Source organism: Ailuropoda melanoleuca, chromosome 13, assembly GCF_002007445.2.
Source record: "Ailuropoda melanoleuca isolate Jingjing chromosome 13, ASM200744v2, whole genome shotgun sequence".
Classification (NCBI taxonomy): domain Eukaryota; kingdom Metazoa; phylum Chordata; class Mammalia; order Carnivora; family Ursidae; genus Ailuropoda; species Ailuropoda melanoleuca.
The window spans coordinates 15026340-15045136 of record NC_048230.1 but is presented as its reverse complement, the minus strand read 5'-3'; the positions used below and the strand labels follow the sequence as shown (position 1 = coordinate 15045136).

Here is an 18797-nt window from a genome sequence, read left to right as displayed (position 1 = left end):
CGTCTTTTTTTTTTGCTTTGTCATCTATCAGGGAGAGAAAAGCCAGGCCTGATAATTTCTTGGCACATCCTGTGTTCACTTCAGAATGTCAGCTGTCGGCCTGTCAGGAAGTTATTTCTTGGATTGGTTTCTCCCTTCTTTTACTTCTCCCCGCAGTCCCCCCTGTACACAGGCAGAGGCCCTGCTCTGTCCTGCAGGCTGGCGATAAGGGGAAGGCTGGACACGGTGGGGAGAGGAGTGTGGCTCCCCGTGCGTCCCTCGGCCTCCCACACTCCTCAGTGGCTGCGTGTCCAGCACTCTGTCCACTCTTGATTGCTTAATTGGGAGAGGCAGGCAGGGTTTTTTAGGAGGTTTCCAGAATTTTCTTTGTTCTTGAATACAGCACCCCCCCAATCCTCTTAGTTTTTTTTTTGGCGGCCACTTTAGAAATCCTTTCCTTTTTCTTTTCTGTAAAGTATGTGCGTGCTAGATAAAAGGCTCTTGAATAGCGGGCCTAGCATATTGGATATTGGCTGCCGAAAATAGGCTAATTGGAGATAGAAGCAAGTTGTCACAAAGGTGCCTGTGGCGGGGGGTGGGGAGGAGGATGATCCCCTGTAAAAATGCCAGGTTGACTTTTTCCACCTCTCCCCTCCTCCTGCTTTTATTATTAGCTGTTTGCTGAAATGCATCCGAGTCTTTGTGGAGTCCTACAATAGCATTAACCAAGTTGTGCCCCGCATTCTAAGCACCTGGTTAAGGCCTCGCTCTGTGTCTGGAACTGTTCCACGCTGAGCCCTGAGAGTGTGCATAAATAAGTCTTTAACCCATGGTGGGTGGCCCGGGAGGGACCGGGAAAGCTGGCCTGCTGAACTCGAACAGAGCGTGTAACCTTCGCTTTGAAAGCAGCAGCTTCTGAGGCCAGAATGGGATTTTGGTTGGGAGTGGTGCTTGCCGGAGCAGCAGGGTAGGAACTTGGGAGACCCACATCTTTCCGGCCTCAAATAAAGTGGGGGCAGGCTGATGAGCGCACCAATGTCCGCCAGGCTGACTGATGCAGGATCTAGTCAGCGTGGAGGTTTACAGACTTTGGGCAAAGCGTGGTGGTCTTGGAGGTTGGTCTGTGAGCCCCCAAGTCACAAACACCAAGCGAACGTGGGTTTTGCCTTCTAGTTGCTTGCACTCTAAGGGGGATTCTGCTTTTGTGAGCGCCCTGGATCTTTTGAATTTGAACATTTTGTCATCCCCAATGGTCACTGGATACCTAGCCATGCACCTGCTGCCGCCACGCGTCTGTCTCTGCTGCCACCTTCCGCTGGGGCCTCTCATCCAGTTTGGCTGTGGCTTTGTCTCTCCTAGTCCCTCCCCAATATCCCCCCACTCTGTACTTACCCTGCTTCCAGCAACCCATGGAGTCTAGCCCAGTCGTCTGCCTGGAATTCCAGCCTCACCTGGGCCCTTCCAGCCTCATGTCATACAGCCCCCCATGCACCTATTCTAGGCACAGTGCCCCAGAGCCCCTCTGCCTGTGGATCTTCTCTCTTCAGGCTTCCAGAATAACCTCCCCCTTTTTTTGCATAGAAAACCCAACTCACTTTTAGAGGTTCTCTCAAATATCTCTATCCCTGCCTTGAAGCCTCTCCTGCTGCTTCTTTTCCCATAGGCAGTGAGTGACCCCTCTCCCCTTCAACCCTGCAGCCTTCTTTGGTTCCCTTAGGACTGGTTAGTGGATCGTTCCTCCTGGTCCTCCTCATTCGAGTCCCGTGGCCTCCACAAGAGGGCAAGGACTGTCCGTGTCACTGCTGTCCCGCAGAACGAAGGAGATACACGTTCTTCAGTGTCCAGTGCATGTGGCCAGTGAGTATTGGAAATAGGGCTAATGCAGCTGAGGAACTGATGTATTAGTGACATTTAATTTTAATTAAATTTAAGTAGCCACATGTGGCTAGTGGCTGTGGCACTGGACTTCACACATGTGTCTCATCTTGCTTCTCTTGGTATTTTCAGAGGCTCTAGCACTGTAAGTTGGTACCTAGTTATATTAGCTGTGTGTTCTTTGCCTGTTTTCCATGCAATTTGATTTTTACGTTAGATTCAACAGATTATCTGCTTGAGCACTTCCAATGCTTTGGGGGATACAACCGAATAAATATGGTCTCTCCCTGCAAGGAACTTGAACCTCACGGGTAAACATCTAGTGATAATGGGAAGCAGAATGAACTAGAGTGGCACCGTTCAGGAACAGTTGACATCCTCGTGGGTGTGGAGAAAGGGGTCACTCCTAGTGACTGAAGGGAGGTGGGACACTTTAGAATGTCCATTCATGCATTCAGCAAGTACTTACTGAATGTCAGTATGACCCAGGCACTGGGAGTGTGTCTGTGAGCAAAACAGATAAAATTCCTGGCCTCATGAAGCTTCCTTTCCAGTGGGAGGGAGACAGATGATAAATAATGTAAGTAAATCAGAGGGTGTGTGAGACTGTAGAAGCTGGGAGGAGGTCTGTGGGTGCTGGGGGGTGGGAGGGCTTGCAGTTCTTAAGTAAGTTTGTCAAGGAGGGCCTAGTGGAGAAGGTGACATTTGAGCACAGATGTTTGGACTGAGGTGTGAAGGGAGTTCCGGGGTAAGGGGGCCACTGGAACGAAGGCGTGAGGACCTGGATGTGCGTGCCCCGGTCAGAGCGGTGACGTGGCTGCCGCATGGAACCTTGAAGGCTGTGCTCATTTGTGGTGTCCCTGCAGATGTCCTGTCTCCCTGATGAAACGGTCAGCCCGCCCAGGACGGTGGCTCTAGTTCTTTTCGTTTCTCTTCCTAGACCTTTCATTCTGAGTAGCTGCTCAGAAATTGTGTTGATTAAGGGACAGTTAAAACTAAGGCAAATCTCCTATGGTGAGATTTTGTAAAAGGAAGGGTCTGAGAAGATCACGTCTTTCCTCTGGGTTAATTGTACGACTGCCTCTTATTTTGTTTCTGGGTCTCTCTTTGTGCAGATCAAGTCTTCTGCAGGGTCCCGGGTGGCTCGGTCCCTGTGTTTTAACATATGCCTGTGATCTGGATTATCTCTGGGACACAGAGAAGGTTTGGGGGAGCCCGGGCCTATGAGCAGCAGGAACAGAGTGGAAGACCAAGCTGGCTTTTGAGGGTGGGGGTGGGGACAAGATTTGTGGATGCCCTGTTTTCCAGCAGTGACTTTGACTTGTCTCTGGGTCTCTAGACTGGCCTGCTGGACAGGAAGTGAGCTGTCCGGAGCTGCAGAGCTGCCTGGAGAACAAGTGTGCAAGGTGATCATAGTTTCAGATGTATCCTGAGTATTAAATCCAGATTTTGCAACAGGAAGACAAGAGGGACTTTGGCCAAGGGCAAGAAAGGGCCCTTCAAACAGATTGCTGTTTTAAGGTGGCCTCTTGGAACCATGGATATTTACAATGATAACAAATATACAAACCATTTCTCTTTAGGAAAAAAACCTGACTTTGTTAGAGTTAACCATAGTAAGTGTATGGCGGTGTACCTTGGGGCAGTTCTCATGTTCATGGGTGAATCTTCAGTGCCGGTTGCCATCAGCAGTAAGGTTTTTCCCCAGAGGAACACTCGCACCTAACCACAGACTACCAAGTCACCGTAGTTGTTTGTGTGGCAGCTTGGAATTTGCCGTTGAGCTGCACATAGTGCTGGCCCTGCGTGTCCTGAGATTGGTCATGGACAGTGTGTGCCTGAGGTCTGGAGCCACCGACACTGAGAACAGCTGATGCCGCCTTCCCTCTCTAAACATCGTTCTGTTGTTGGACACCGCCTGGCCACTGCCTTCCATTTGAAATGCCCTAATCTCGCTTAACTTTTTTTCTTATTGCTCTGACTCAAATTACGCCTGAATTCAGCAGCCTAAAGCAACTATTTGATTATGTTCAGGGAATTACTGGGTTGGCAATTTAGATAGGGCTCGGCAGGAGAGCTGGTTTCTGCTTTGCTGTGGTTAGGACCTCAGCTGGGAAGACTTAACGTGTTGATGGTAATCTGGTGACAATGGGCTGGAATTATCTGAAGGCTTACCAGTCATCTGTCTGGTGCCTGGTCAGGGGGTGGCTCAGAGAATGGTGTTCCAACATGTGGTCTGTCTGTGTTGGCTGGGCTTCCTTACAGCGTGGCAGCTCTGGGGTAGTTGGATGTCTTACCTCGTGTTTCAGGTCCCCAAGGATGCATGTTCAAGCGAAGAAGCTGGAAGCTGCAGCACTTTTTGTGACCCAGCCCTGGAAGTCACCCACCATCTCTTCTGCTGTATTCTCCTGGTTGGAGCATTCACAGACTTACTCATCTTCAAGGGAAGGGACATAGACCAAGGTTCCATTTGCCATAGTTGGCGAGACTGTTTTCTCTTGCTTCTCTACTGGTTCTCTGGCTGTGGCTTTGGGTTTCCAGCGGATGTTGGGATTCCTCCTAGTGAATTCACTCTGGGTCATCTGTCCTGATCTTTCTCCTGAGCTCCAGAACAGATACACAAATTGTCCTCTGGGTAGTGCAAATTTAATGTACCCAAACTGACACGTTTATCGTTCCTCTGCAAACCTACTTCTTCTGCAATTCCTTATCACAGTTGGTGATTTTCTTTCCCTCATCACTGCATCTGGCCATTTACCCAGGGCTGATAATTTTGTCTCCTACTCTCTTTTAAATCTCTTCCTGCTTTGTTATGCAAAAGATCCTTGCTTTAGTTGAAGGTCCCTTCATCTTGGGCTATGATGATAAGCTTCTAACCGTCCTTACAGTCTATGTGTGCAAAATCTCCAGTCTGTCCTCTGCAGAATGACTTATCTAAAACAAAGCTGGCCTTGTTATTCCTTTGTTTATAGTCATTGGTCCCTTGTCTAAAGGATGAAGGTTAGTCTCCTTAGCTATGATCTGCAAGACCCTTTATGATCTCACCCTTCCATCAGTCCTCAGCTCCCATTAAATCCTCCTTTCCACTTGATTTCTGGTAGTGCCAAAGTTTTGGTGCCTGAAACAGTGATATTTCATGCTGCTGTGACTCCACCTACTCTTTTTTCTTGTCTTTCTGGAAAACTCCTACTCATCCTATAAAACCCCAGGTAGGCCTCTCCTCTTTGAAGCCTTCTCTGACTCTCCTGACCGAGTTTATCATGGATCCCTCTGTCTTTTTTGCATACCTGTGCCATTGGGTGTTTACGTCAGGCCCCTGTGAGAGCTCTAAGCGCAGAGAACTAAATCATTTAGTTTGGGCACTTATGGCCTGGTAGGGGACTAGGTGTTCATTACCATCTGATGTTGAATGGAATTAATCAGGGGCTGGTGATACAGAGCCTGGATGTTGTCACTGGATCTGTGATTGCCGGGTGTTTCAGGCCCTTCCCTATTTCACGTGACCTTTTAAATGGTTTCATATCCTGAGTCACCAGTTGTCCTTTTTATATAGAAAGACGCTTCTAACAAATCACCAGCTGAATAGTAGGGGAAGGTTTGTCTGCCTCTGTCCAGCAGGACCTTCCAGTGCAGCGGCCTGTGTCCTCTGCGGCTCCTGCATAGAACTTCGGCCAGCTCTTCTTAGGAATGGAGCCTTTTATCTCATTGTGCCCGTAAGGAGCGCTCAAAATGACCCAAGGGGAAAGAAAGGAGACAAGGTGGGTGCTCAGGGACCTGGAATCATCCACAGAGTGGGTAATTCATGGCAGGAAATAGTCATTCACTCATTTGTTCAGCCCATTATTTATTGTGTGCCTCTTGTAGGCCAGGTCTTATTCTAGGTACTAGGTATACACTGGTGAATAAAACAGACAAAAGTCCTTGCCTCTATGAAGCTTCCATTCTGGGGGCTTGATTGACCATGGCCCTCCCTTAGGAGGCTTCCATTCTGGGCGGGCAGGCGGGGGGAATCCTGACCGCAGTGGATTGGCTGTGAAGCCCCAGCTCAGTACCTTTATGCATAGCGGGCACTGAACAAATGTTTGTGGAGGGAATGAATGTTGTTGGACAAATGAGGTTTAACTGGGCAGATTGTTCTTCCTTTAGGGAAGGGAACTAGATTTTATTAAGCGCTTGCCAGGTGCAGAGCAATTTTCCCACAGAAGACCCTGGTCTTCCAGGATGAAGTGCCCTTCTGAGAGACCGTGTGCCATTTGCTGGGCCGTGTGGCCGATTTGACAGCCCTCCGGAGTGAACTACAAAATGAGCCCTCCACGTTTTGGCTGACAGTTACTGGTCCCCAGTTACCTCTTTGCCTCAATAAACATCCAGCCCAGACCAGTTAGCTGGGTTGGGCATGTTGTCTTTTTTTTCTCTCTTTTCCATTGTTTGGTTGGCCTAGTGCAAGTGTTTTAAATAGAACAGACATCATGACCATAAAACATCTGTAACACTACACATTTAGTAAAGTTCCTGGCAGGCAGTGTTCTATTTGATTGGTGAATGTTTTTGCTGTGAATGTTGTTTCCTCCCCCCACCTTCGTTTGTCCCTCTGGAAAATAAAGTTTTCTTTTATGTGAGGATTTATAGAAATATGTTCCTGGCATGAGGAGAGCACAGACATACTAGGATATTGGTGTAGCAGAGAAATATTACCTCCAAGGCACAGTTTTATCTCTTATGGAGAATGACCTTCCTCTGTACAATAGTCTGTGACTCTTCATAGGGTAAGGGGCTGCCTAGGGTAAGGCAGATAAAGACATTGCTTTGTGTTGAGATAGCATCCTTTTTTGCTGGAGTGTCTCCAGCCTTTGGACTATCATGCCCAGTGCTGCTGCTGGAGAGGGGCTGATTCAGGGTGGTGTCTGAGAAATCTGAGGGAAGTAGAATTATCATTAGTCATTGTATTTGCAGAGTGCGCTTCATGCCTTGTCCAAGTGCTTTTTCTTTCTCTTGTGTTGTCTGTGGGACAGGCAGGGAAGGTTTGATCCCCATTCACAGCAGAACAGATAAGAGGTGAAGTCACTGGTGGGGAAGGGAAAGTGGTGGGGAGGGGAAGAGGAACTGTTCTGTGCCTGTCATTCGGCCCCATGCTAATCACGTTTCACATGTACTCTTTTAATCTCATTTTGTAGAAGGAGAAACCCAAGTTTAGAGAAGCTCAGTCAGGTTTGGGGTCACCTAGTATATATGGTTGGGATTGAGCTTCCTGGGTTGGTCATCTTTCTGTTCTATCACTTGGCTGAATTGGGGTGCTGGAATTGGATCCTGGCCCTTCCATCTCCATCTCCAAATCTGATGCCCTTTTCAGCCTTAAAAACGCTCTTGGATTTAGAAAGATCACCTTCCATCCCTTTAGGGGTAAGACGTTTAATAAAAGGTGGAAAGCCTTGCTCATGGTTTTCTTGGCATCTCTCTTTCACTGCAAACACTCCTTGGCTCCCCCCTTTTCCCTCAAAGGAAGTTACTTGAGGCAGGTGGCAGGGGCCAGACCAGCACATCCTGGGGGCAGGGGGAATTTGACTTTCTTTCCTTGATGAGTAAAATTTATGACCTAACAGATGGCTGAGTGTGTTTCCAAAGACGACCACACCAAGGTGCAATGTGCTTATCTCTCCTTCTGCCTTCCCCACCTGCCCTCCTCTGTCCCCTCACCCCTGATGTTTCTGGAACAGTGGATATTGGAGCAGAGAGGGACCTGCCGATGGGATGCTGATGCCAGGCCCCATGCTGGTCACTAGGACTGGTGTCTAGGTGTCTTTCTTCTGGTTGATGCTTGCTTTCCTTGCCACTCTTGTTCAGACCTCCTTGCCAACCTCTAGTGTTAAAGGACCCCACACCCCATGATGGCCCTGCTTTTCTCTTTCTCAAGTGAAGAGTGGCTTCCCTGTTTCAGCCCTGGGGAGGCTTCTGTTGCCTCCTTGGCTTGGCCTACAGGGCCTTCCCTCTCAGGCCTGGTCCCTCTCCTGCTTGTATTCCATCGACACTTTGGCTGCAGTCATTCATGTCCACCTGTGGCCTTTTGGCCAGTGTTGAAGATGGTGCCGCTCCTGCCGGGGAGGTCCTTCTCCCCTTTCTTTCCTAGCTACTTGCTGCTGACCTTCAAGCCTCGAGTCATGTTGGGCCCACTGCCCCCAGAGCTCCACCTGTTCATAACACAACCTCTTCCTTGACAGGAAGCACTTTCAGAGCAGACTCCAGATCTCATTCCACTTAACATACACAGAGCCTAGCACAGGACTTGGCGGACAGTAGGTCCTCAAAACATGTCTGATGAGAGGATGAATGAATGAGGGTGTCTTTCCACCAGAGGCTGTTCTCTGCAATTTGTCTTCCGGTCCCTCTTGGTCTCCAGTGTCACTCTCCTATAATTCAGCAGTCATTTTCTGAGCACCTACTGTGTGCCAGGTGTGTTCACGTAATTATCTCTGGTGATGCCTAGAGCAGCTCCGTGGCATATAGCTCTTGTCCCTGCTTTACCCATGGCTTGCCTACAGTCACGCTAGTGAAGTGGCTGAGTGGGGACTCAAGCCAGTGCTCCCTGCTTCAAGCCGCTTCTCCTAGAGCCCTGACTGCACCATAGAATCTTCCGGAGAATGTTTAAAAACCATGGATGCCCAGGCCTCACCGCCAACCAATGAGATCAGCGTCCTGAGGGTGGGGCCGGTCTCACTAGGTTTTCAAGACACCCCAGGAGATGCTGAGGTGCTGCTGGGCCTGGCGCCGCTGCGTTACGGGAGTGTCAGAGCCTGCAGCCTGGCTCAGCTCTGTGGATTAGGTAAAACTTGCTCATCAAGAACTGATTGCCTTGTGCATCTAAAATATGCTAATGAAGGTAATCAAGGCTAAGGGTTAAGGCTGCCATTTGTTCTTTTCGCAAAATCAACTGGAGGGTTTGGGGGATGGGCCGCCTTGGCTTCAGAGGCTGCCCTGCCCGCAAAGTTTCCCTGCTTTCCCTCCCCGAGAAGAGCCGTTTCGTTGTTGCTGAGGAGAGCAGGTCTAGTTCTCCTCATGCTGGGTTCTGGAAGTCTCTCTCGGGCAGTCTTCCCCAGGGTACAGGCCAGGGAACACCCTCCGAGCTTGGTTTTCCTTCACCGCGCATGTGCACCCCCTCCCAGCCGAGCTTCCTGCCGCGGCCCGGGCAAGCGGTCAGGGAAGGCGCGGGTGGTTACTTCTGGTTCCAGCGAGCTTCGAAGCGCTTCACTTCTGTGGGGAAACCAGCGCTCTGGTAGTGGCTCCCGGGTGACCCGATATGTCTGAGGAAGGGGGCAGTTTGGGAAGCGGGAGGGGGTGCCCTGACCGTGCCCGGCCGTGAGCCGCCGGGCCGTGAGCAGGGCTTGCGTGAGAGGCCCCGGCTTTGCTCCCTATCCTTGCTGGAGCGGGCGGGGACTCCTGGGGAGGCCTTCTTGGACTTCCAGTTCCGCATTCGCGGCCTCAGTTTGGGCTGTCCACGCCACGGTCTGAGGCCCGTGGTTCGAGGGGGAAAGGGAGGCCCAGGACTGTTGACAGACTTGAGAGACTTGACCCACTCTCATCTGACCCACCAGGGCCAGGGTGATTATTTACTCCGCCTTAGTCTACACAGATGTGCTTGGCCATGCGAGCAGGTGGGCGGAGAGGGGGTTGTAAAGTGAGGGCCATCGTGTCCTTTGGATCACTGCCCTAGGCCGGGTCACCTCGGACCTCTGCGTTAGCCATGGGGCACCCTGGACCATCGCGGTCACCATCCCAATGCCCTACCCCTCGCCCTGAGGCATCCTCCAGGTCTTGAGAAGAATCCCACCAGGCTGCACGCGGGCGGGAGTGACAGGAACAGATGGAAGGCACTGAGTTCCCAGCAGCCCCACCATCCCGGCTGGCCCTCCGTCCCCATCTCTTTCCGGGATTCAGTCAGAATCTGCTTCGGCTGTCTGACTGGGGCTTTGGAGTCTCCTGTTTCGTATGCAGAGATGCACGGCTGCCTCGCAAATTCAGCAACAGTAAAGGGTACTTACTTAATTTCGTTTAATACCGCTGCTGTAAAAGATGATGGGTTTTAATTGCATCTCCGTATTGGCAATCATTAGAACATCGGAGAGTGTTGTTGGGGCCTCCCGTGACTCACTCTGTGGCGAGTATTAGGGGGTAGGGGCTCCGAGAAGGACGGAGTGACAGAGAAGCTACCTGTGGGTGCAGAACAGCTTGGGTGCCTGTGATCGGGGTGACGGCCAGCCAGCCACTTCGCCACTCAGCATCGCCTGGCGCGTGGGTCATCATCCTTAACTTCCTGGGCTTTGCAAGGCAACACTCCATCTCTGCACCTTTTTCTGTTACCCCCTGGAGCCCCTAGTCCGAGCGCCACTGTCTAGGATATTACTCTCTGATACCAATCTATGGACAGGTCACCCATGGGGGCTGCAGCCCACCCCCCAAGGGTAAGAGGAAGTAGTATTTTTAAATTAGCCTGGGAGGCAGCCAGGCAGAGGGCTCTGTGCTGGAGGTGGGGAGACTGCGGCGGCAGCCTGATCATTTCATTACGACATCACGTTCTCCTGTAGGTGAGTTACTGTTGTTTTAATCAGAGGTAATGTGGTAACCTGACTATGCTGGATAATTGTGTGTAAATTATATTCCAGCCCCATATAGAGGAAGGCTATTTTTTTCCTTCCAATTTTAAAGCTATTTAAAGGGAATGCCAAATGGTAGCCTGAACCCTGGTGCTCTCCGGCTCATAGCTGTAGATGGGGAGAGAGAGCTCGGAGAAACATTTGGGGTTATATTTATAATTAGTTTTCTCTGAAGTTAAATTAATTTCTGCAGTTGGCAACATCAAATATTGTTACACCTTTGTCCGATGGTCAAGCAGGGGCGAAGCAAATCACGTGCACGTAGCCGGTGGATGCAGTAGCGTGGAGAGCGTGCTTTCTGGGGCACATGGATTTATTTTTAAGCCCTTTCTGCATTCAGACTCTCAATTTAGGGATCTTTTTGGCCTGTCATGGAAAAAAAAAAAAAGAACAGCTTTATTGAGATATAATTCACATGCCATACAATTTGCCCATTTAAGAGTGCAGTTCAGTGGTTTTTAATATATTCACAGATACACGCACCGTCTACATAGTCCATTTCAGACCGTGTGCTTCACCCCAAAAAGAAACCTCCTACTCTTTAGCCGTCACGATCCCCACTCCCCCAGCCCCAAGCAACCAGTAATCGACTTTCGGTCTCTGTGGCGTTTCCTGTTATGAACCTTCCTAGGAATGGAATCCTACAGCATGTGTGGCCTTTTGTTGACCGGCTTCTCTCACTTCATGTTTTTGAGGTTCACCCGTGTTGTAGCATATGTCCATAATTTGTTCCTTTTTGTGGCCGAATAATATTCCATTCCACAGATATATCACACGTCATTTACCGGTTCATCCTTGATGGGCATTTGGGTGGCTCCACTTTTTGACTCTTATGAACAATGCTGCTGTGAACATTTTGTGTGAGAGTCTTTGGGTGGACATACGTTTTAATTTCTCTTGGGTGTGTACTGGGAGTGGACTTGTCAGTCATCTAGTAAGTCTGTATGTAATCGTCTGTGGGACTGGGCCATTTTATGTCCATCCCCACCAGCAGTGTCTGGCCTGTCATTTCTGCAGCTTTGCTTCAGACTTGGAAAGGGCAGAGTCAGACTTGCTCCTCCTGGTGCCCTGTCCTCTCCCTTGGCCCTGCTGTAGCTTTCCCCTGGGAAGAAAGAAACCACCTTAGTCACAGATAAAGGTCCAAGACACTTGAGCGAATAGAAAGGGTGAGATTTTGACTCTTCCTTTTGCCACTACGGTGCTGTGAGACATCGGATGCTTACCGTCTCTGGGTCTCCATTTCCTTGACTGTGGGAGAGAGGCTGAGACCTGACCTAGGATTGACATGAGGCCGAGTAAGGCAGTTCGTGAGGAGGGCATAGCCCTCGTGCAGTGGGTGTGCGGTGAGGGCAGAGCCTTTGAAGCACGGAGGGGGACACAGGAGACCCAGCCGCACGCGTGGGAGCTCTGGCCCCACGTGTATGAAGTTTATGCCAGGGGGATCTTAACTGTGGGCAGCATTTGGGCTGCTCCCTCCTCTCCCAGTAGGTATTGCCTTACCTTTTGAGGCAGACACTTGTAACCCTGTGGCCGCCGCCATAGTGGGTATGCAAGTGATGAGTGTGGCCTGCCTTCTGTGGGAGGGCAGGTTCGGACTATCACACATGTGGGTGCAGTATTCTCCTCCACCATGTGGGGGTCCTCCATGTGGACTTCCACTCCATGATCACCAAGAAAAGGTGAGGCCAGGGCTATTGTGTCCTAGGGCCTCCCCCAGGTAGGTCTTCATATTGGTTTCTTGGGGCTGCCATCACAAATTAAGACAGCCTGGGAGGAGTAACGCATAGAGATGTCTTCTCTCCCAGTTTGGGAGTCCAGAAGTCTGCAGTGAAGGCATTGGCAGGGGTCATTGCTTCTGGAGACCATGAGGGAGAAGCCATCTGTGCCTCTCTCCTGCCTTCTGGTAGCTGCCAGCAATTCTTGAGGTCCCTTGGTTTGTAGACATGTCACTTCAGTCTCTGCTCCATCTTCACATGGCCTTTCTGTATGTGGTGTGTGTCCCTTCTCCTCTTGTAAGGACGCCAAGTCATTGGATTTAGGGCTCTCCGTATACCCAAGATGATTTCATCTCAAGATCCTTAATTGATTGCATCAGCAAAAGGCCCTGCTTCCAAAGACCTGGGCGGACATGAATTTTAGGGGACTCCAGTTGACCCACTATGGTGGTCTTTTTCCATATGTGATTCTAGAATCATTTGGAGAAGATTCTAGTACCTGGGTTCTGCTTTTGTGTGCTGAGTTTTGCCACTGGATTCAGATATGACGGCGGCAAGAGTGGTAGTTTAGAGGCAGGAGGGAAGGATGGAAACAAATATTGGGGGAACTTGGGAATTTTAGAGGGCATGTCCCTCAGAGGAAACTCCCTGTGGAATGGGGCTGTGGAGTTCGGGACTTCTGCGACCCCGGTTAAGCCCTGCGAGAGCTTCCTTGTTGTACAAAGACTGGGCGTAATTCTCAGACGCAGAGAACGGATACTTTGATGATAACATACAATTTTATCCAAGAATCTGAAGAACAAAGTGTTCACCAGATTCAGAGTCTGGGATGGAATTGCATGTTATCTGCCAACATATCCAGTCTCCCTCGTCACTCCTCTTTGCCTTTAACCAGCCCTTGAGCCAACTTGCTGGGACTTGATTTTTCCATCTGTAGAATGGGGACAACTTGCAAAATCCTGCCCAGCTCTAGCATTCTTACATCTTCCCTGGGCTCTCTTCACCTTGGGGCTCCCACAGATGGGAGAGCTTCTGTAAATGAGCCAGCGCTCTTGGGCAGTGAGGATGACTCATGTGTGTCACCAAAGGGCGAATTTGAGCTCTTTGCAGGAACGTGGTGATGGCAAGAGCTGACTTAATTTCTCCGGGCTTCTCTCCTACCCATTCAAGACTCTCCAGAGCCACTTCTTGCCTTTCCATGCCTTTGTCAGGATGAGAAACATTTTTAGTTATTGTTGTTTTCTGTGCGACAGCTAGTATCTTTGGGGCAAAGCTCCTAGAACTAGTTTTCCCCATCAATCTCATTCTTCAAAGTAATTTCTCTTTTCTAATACCTCTACCTTCTGCTTTCAACACACACACACATGCACATACACACACTCATCTGCTTTATCCTGTTTTATAACAATACAACCAGTGGCCCCACTCTGAGTGACCATTTCAGATGCAAATACATTTTTTTAAAGGGATTTTTTGAAACTTAAAAAAAAAAAGCTCTTTGGTTAGAAGCAGGAAGGTGGAGTGTTCTTTGCAGCTCTAGTTAGCAGCTGGCTTTGGCCAGTTCTGATGTGTAAACAGCAATTTTCCAAGCTGGAATGGGTGCTGGGGTTTTCTTTCTGGAGCCAAGAGGTGTGGAGAGCAGTGGTGTTTAGTTAAATTACGGGTCTAGATGCAAAATGTGCAGCAATGATTTGTGAGAGCCTGAACACTCCCCACCGCCTGATGCACGCCACACACACACACACAAACACCCCACTTCCCAGAGTGCCGCCCTAGACCATAAAAGGAAGGGCATCTGTTGGGGGTGGCGGCTGTCCCCAAGTGGTGCTGGGCTCTTGGTGGGTATCTAGTGTCTCCAAGAGTGGAAAGCATTCACATACAAAGTGTTTTCTACAACCCCCCCCACCAAAAACTCCATGCAAAGGACATTTAAGCTCACTTTCCTAATGGGTTTTGGAGTGAGCCCTCTCTGGAACAGATGGATGGCTCTTTCCATTTGGGTGCACTGTGGGGGCTGCCTGGGGCCTCCTGAGCATTTTGGTGTGCAGTGGCCAACTTCCCTTGCTTTGTGTGGTTAGGTACAGCATTGGTGTGAGGGCTGTGGGTTAGGAAACAGTTACCCAAAGGGCCTAGTGCAGGAAGAAAACACAGGTGGCGCTCTCCACTGTAGGCGGAGAGGACTTTTTATAAGGCAAAAGACCGTGGAGAGTCAGGGAGACCAGTGGTAACTCGTCCTGTTTGCTGTTTCTGAGGTCAGAAGAGAGTTAAAGCTCTGGGGATGCTGGGCGGTTCCTGGGGTAAGTAGCAGCCAAGATGGAAGGATCAGGACTAGCGAGTTACCCCCCCACAACACACACACACACACACACACACACACACACACACACACACACGCATGTGTGCAGAATGGACACAGAAACTTTCATAGTATCGATAGGAATTTGAGGACCTTCAGTGAGTCCCACTGGGAGGCTGGACAGGACATCTAGCCCCGCCCCTGTCCTGGCCTTCTCACTGAGTCCCTCTTCAGAATTCAAATCATCAAGCAGTGACAGTCCATTTAGCAGTGATGCTGTCAGGATTCCCAAAGCAAATCACCCCATTTCCTCCAGTGTGCCCCTGGCGGGAGAGGTCACCGTGCAGAGCCCCGTCACCCCCGAGCTGTGTTCTCCTCTCCCGAAGCCAAGACATTGGTGAGCAGCTAACCTAGTGTTGCACATCTTCCCACTGGCTCTTTCACGTCTGGAAGGTTTTGATTAAACCAGTTTCCTTTCGGTATTTGCCGAAGAGTGGGATCCATCACTGTATCTGAGCTGGTTCCTGGGGAGGATGTTTTAGTAACTTGGACACTTTGGTGCAGCATCTGGGGCCTGGGATTTCTCATCCTTCTAAAAAAAAGTATTTTACAGACTTTTTTTGGGACCGTGTAGATTTATAGCTGGGTGTCTGCCCCAGTGTTTAAAGCTCTGGCATGACAGGTTTATGGCTGTTGAGCAACTGTAGAGAGTGTAAGAGGGGCCTTTTCATTTAACCAGTTACTGGGGAATGAACATTCTGTTGACTTCTGTTATTTGGAACGAAGACACGTTACTCATTTAATTATCTGGGTCCATGTGAACGTTCGGAATATAAATAGGGTCGGCTCTATACCCACCTGGCTCTAAACAATGTATAAATGACACCATTGGGTTCACTTTGTAGAATGCTTCTCCAGAGTTTCTTTAAGTTGAGAACTCCACTAATGCATGCTTGTGGATCACAGTAGTGTTTCTTTATAGATACTTAATTACTTGGCTGGGTAAAAAAAAAAAGAAAAAGGAATGAAAAATCTGAAATGAAACTATTGGGAGCCTTCGCCCATCTGAAATCACGTAGAGATGCAGAGATGCAGGGACGTGGTGTTGTAAGTACAGTGGAAGAGAACGGGGCATCCAGCTTTGATGTATCAAAGATTTTTGTGTAAAGTATGTTTCTGCCACACATTTATTCTGAGCTCGAAGGGTGAATGTAGTAATTGACTTTGGATTCAGTTACGGTGACCACTTACCTAGCATCTGCCGGGTGTCCTGCTAGACACTTCGGCATATGTTATTTAATTTAGTTGTAATAGGAACCTTGCGTGGTAGGCTAATTATTATATCTCCATTTTATAGTGGATTAAATTCTACATTGTATTGGAACGTAGGCTCCAACACCTTGTACTTAATGTGTCTGTGGAATGAATACATTAGGAGAGTTAGGATGGTAAAATTTGGCGGTCAGTGAGTGTCGGGAGAGATTGAAACCTGGAGAGGGACTGATGGAGTTTCACGGGAAGGTGACCTTGTCCGCCAGAGGGACTTACGGAATGGCTGAGAAGGGAGATGGACAGTAAGGAACAGCATAAGACGTCGACTGGTTAGCGAGAGGTTCTTGGAGTTGGCACTGTGGATGCTGGTGGGATCTTCATAGAATGTTCTCACGTACATTATCTCATCTCCTCTCCCGTTCATCTGAAAAGAGATGAAAAGCAGTAAATCACAGCTTTAGACCCACGTGTTGTAACCACTGCATGGCTCTCAGAGCCCACAGGAAGTGTGCGGAGTTGCTAGGACAATGCCCTCTTAAAATAGTGCAGCAAGCCCGCTGCAAGGACATTCCAGATGGGGCTCCGTCAGCGGGCTGTGGTGGCACATGTCCTACCCGGAAGCCACGAAGCCATAGCCTGAGCTCCCTGAAGCCTGGGAACCTCCTTCTGTTCATGGCCATCGTGCGTCCTGACTGATGGGAGTTCAGGGTTCGTTGGGACTGGTGCGCCGGTCCGGGAATGCACGGTGCGGAGCACAGGACCGGACTCCAGGGCAGCACGCCCCAGCACAGCCTGCCCGTCAGCACCCAGGTGCTCTCAGCCAGGGCGCTGCTGTTCGAGGTGGTTGGTTGTACGTTCCCTCAGCCCGTGTGTCTCAGCCTTGCGCACGGTGGGGATCCTGGCAGTCAGAGCCCCTGTATTTAGGCATCCCAAACTGTAATGGACACATATGACATTGTGGGATTTTTTTGTTTTTTTAATGTTCTCAGCTTCGTCTTACTTATTTTTGGGCTTCAGTCATGCTTTTATTTATATGTTCTCGTAAAACATTTTCCTTTTTCCTCAGCTTTACTGAGGTGTAACTGACAAAATTATAAAATATTTAAAGTGTACAAACATTATGATTTGAGATATGTATACATTGTGACTGAATTTCTCCCATCAGGTTAAGACATTGGGCTTTTATTATATATGCAGCCAAATGGGTGAGAGCCTGTACCCACTGAGGTGTGAAATTTTTTATTTAACATTTAAAAAGATTTTTTTTTCGGCTGCACTTTAAAACACACACACACACACACACACACAGAGGCTAGACTCAGTGTTCAGAATAAGATTTATTTTCTTGTTTCATTTTTGGCTCCTACCTATGCTGTTTGGTTCCGTCTCTGAATCATTTGTATCATTGGCTTTGGAACTGGTGGCATTCTGAAATGTGACCACATTCATTCATTTTCACATCGACTGCACATTTGGTGTGGGCTTCTGTGTGCCTGGCGCTGTACTTGGCATTGTGGAGGGTAACAAGAGGAATCTCCATGTCTGGGGGCGGAAGTAAGAAAGACAGGATTATCAATGACTTCTGCACTTGGTGGGAAGAAGTGGGTGCCAGGACAGGCTGGTGGGTGCAGTGTTAGGGTTTCAGAAGAGAGAGGGACAGCTTCTGGGTATGGTGACAATATAGATAGCTTGCATGTTGGAGAAGGTTGTTGGTTCTTGCAGGATGGTTACAACTTGCCATGGGAGATTTAGCATAGAGAGGTGTTCTAGGGAGAAGGACTTGTATGGACAAAGGGGTGGATACCTGGGGCTTAGCTGGGCTTGACTGAGTGTAGGGTGAATCAGGGCAAATAATGATGAATCAAGAGGGGAAAGAGAACGAGGACCAAGCTTGGAGAGTGGCCCCTGTGCGCGGGGTCAGTGTCTGTCTTGTTGGCAGACATGAACCGGCACCCAGAACAACTCGGTGTAGACAGCCCACCCATATGTTTGAATGACGTGTGAGTTTCTTATTGACAAATTTTGTGGTACCTTCTGGACAGCAGGTTTTTATGCACATAATTCTGTTATGTTCACATCTCTTAGGTTTAAAATAGCTGTGATGTGCCACTTTTCTCTTTGTGCTAGAAATCAGAATGAAGCTGTGTATGATGGCTTAGAGGTTCTGAAGTCTCCTCTGTGTCTGTATGAAACTCAAGCTTATGGGTTGTGGCCTGAAGGCCTGAGATGCCCCGCGTGGCTGTCTCCAGCATTCTGAGGTGTCTAAAGGGCCCGTGCTGTACAGCTTGAATTTATCTACAATTGCCTTCCTAGAGGAACGTGGAGAGTGGCTTGTTTCAGCATTTTAGCGCGCATTGCTTCAGATAACCTGGTTAACCCTCGGCCTCCTCCTGTCATTTCTTGCAGATGGTCACAAGAACAAAGAAAATATTTGTAGGCGGATTATCCGCAAACACGGTGGTGGAAGATGTGAAGCAGTACTTCGAGCAGTTCGGCAAGGTAAGTGGTGCGTGGGGCTGGCTGCCGCAGCGGCCCCTCCCTTTGCCACAGCTGCGTCCTCAGGAACCTTGTCCTTGAACTTGGCCGTCAAGATTTAAGTGAAATCTGTCAGGAGCTGACATGGAAGAGTCCGGTGTGTGGTCGGCATGGGGCCCCACGTGCCTGTAGGAGCAGACAGAGTGGCCTTTCGGTGTGGTTTTGCTGGCCACGTGGGGCCTGGGCTGGGAGCTGGTGGTGGCAGCGGCTGGGGAGGGATGCGGGGCTGTGACTCACGAGACACCGGAGCTCCCGCAGAAGCTGTTAGAGGCCTGTGAGTCGGTGCTGGGCTTCATTCTGTGCCTTTCTGGAAGATGCATGAAGAGAGGAGGCTCCCTGGGGTCCTTTGCTGCTGAGCCTTCCCCTGTCAGATGCCCAAGGAGACTCGGGAAAGATGCTGGGCCTGTACCTGTCAGAATGTGTGTGAGACAGAAGTAAAATGATCCCCTGGGCTCTGTTGCTGGACCAGGCTGGGAGCAA

General features: G+C 49.5%; 1 protein-coding gene across 1 annotated transcript in view; it reads left to right on the top strand.

The window, feature by feature from the left end:
- Positions 1 to 18797, top strand: part of MSI2 (musashi RNA binding protein 2) — a 491389-nt gene that overhangs the window by 104407 nt on the left and 368185 nt on the right. The window contains exon 5 of the mRNA XM_034641828.1: positions 18189 to 18281. Within this exon, the coding sequence (XP_034497719.1) occupies positions 18189 to 18281 (93 nt within the window). The remainder of the gene's footprint in view (positions 1 to 18188; positions 18282 to 18797) is intronic.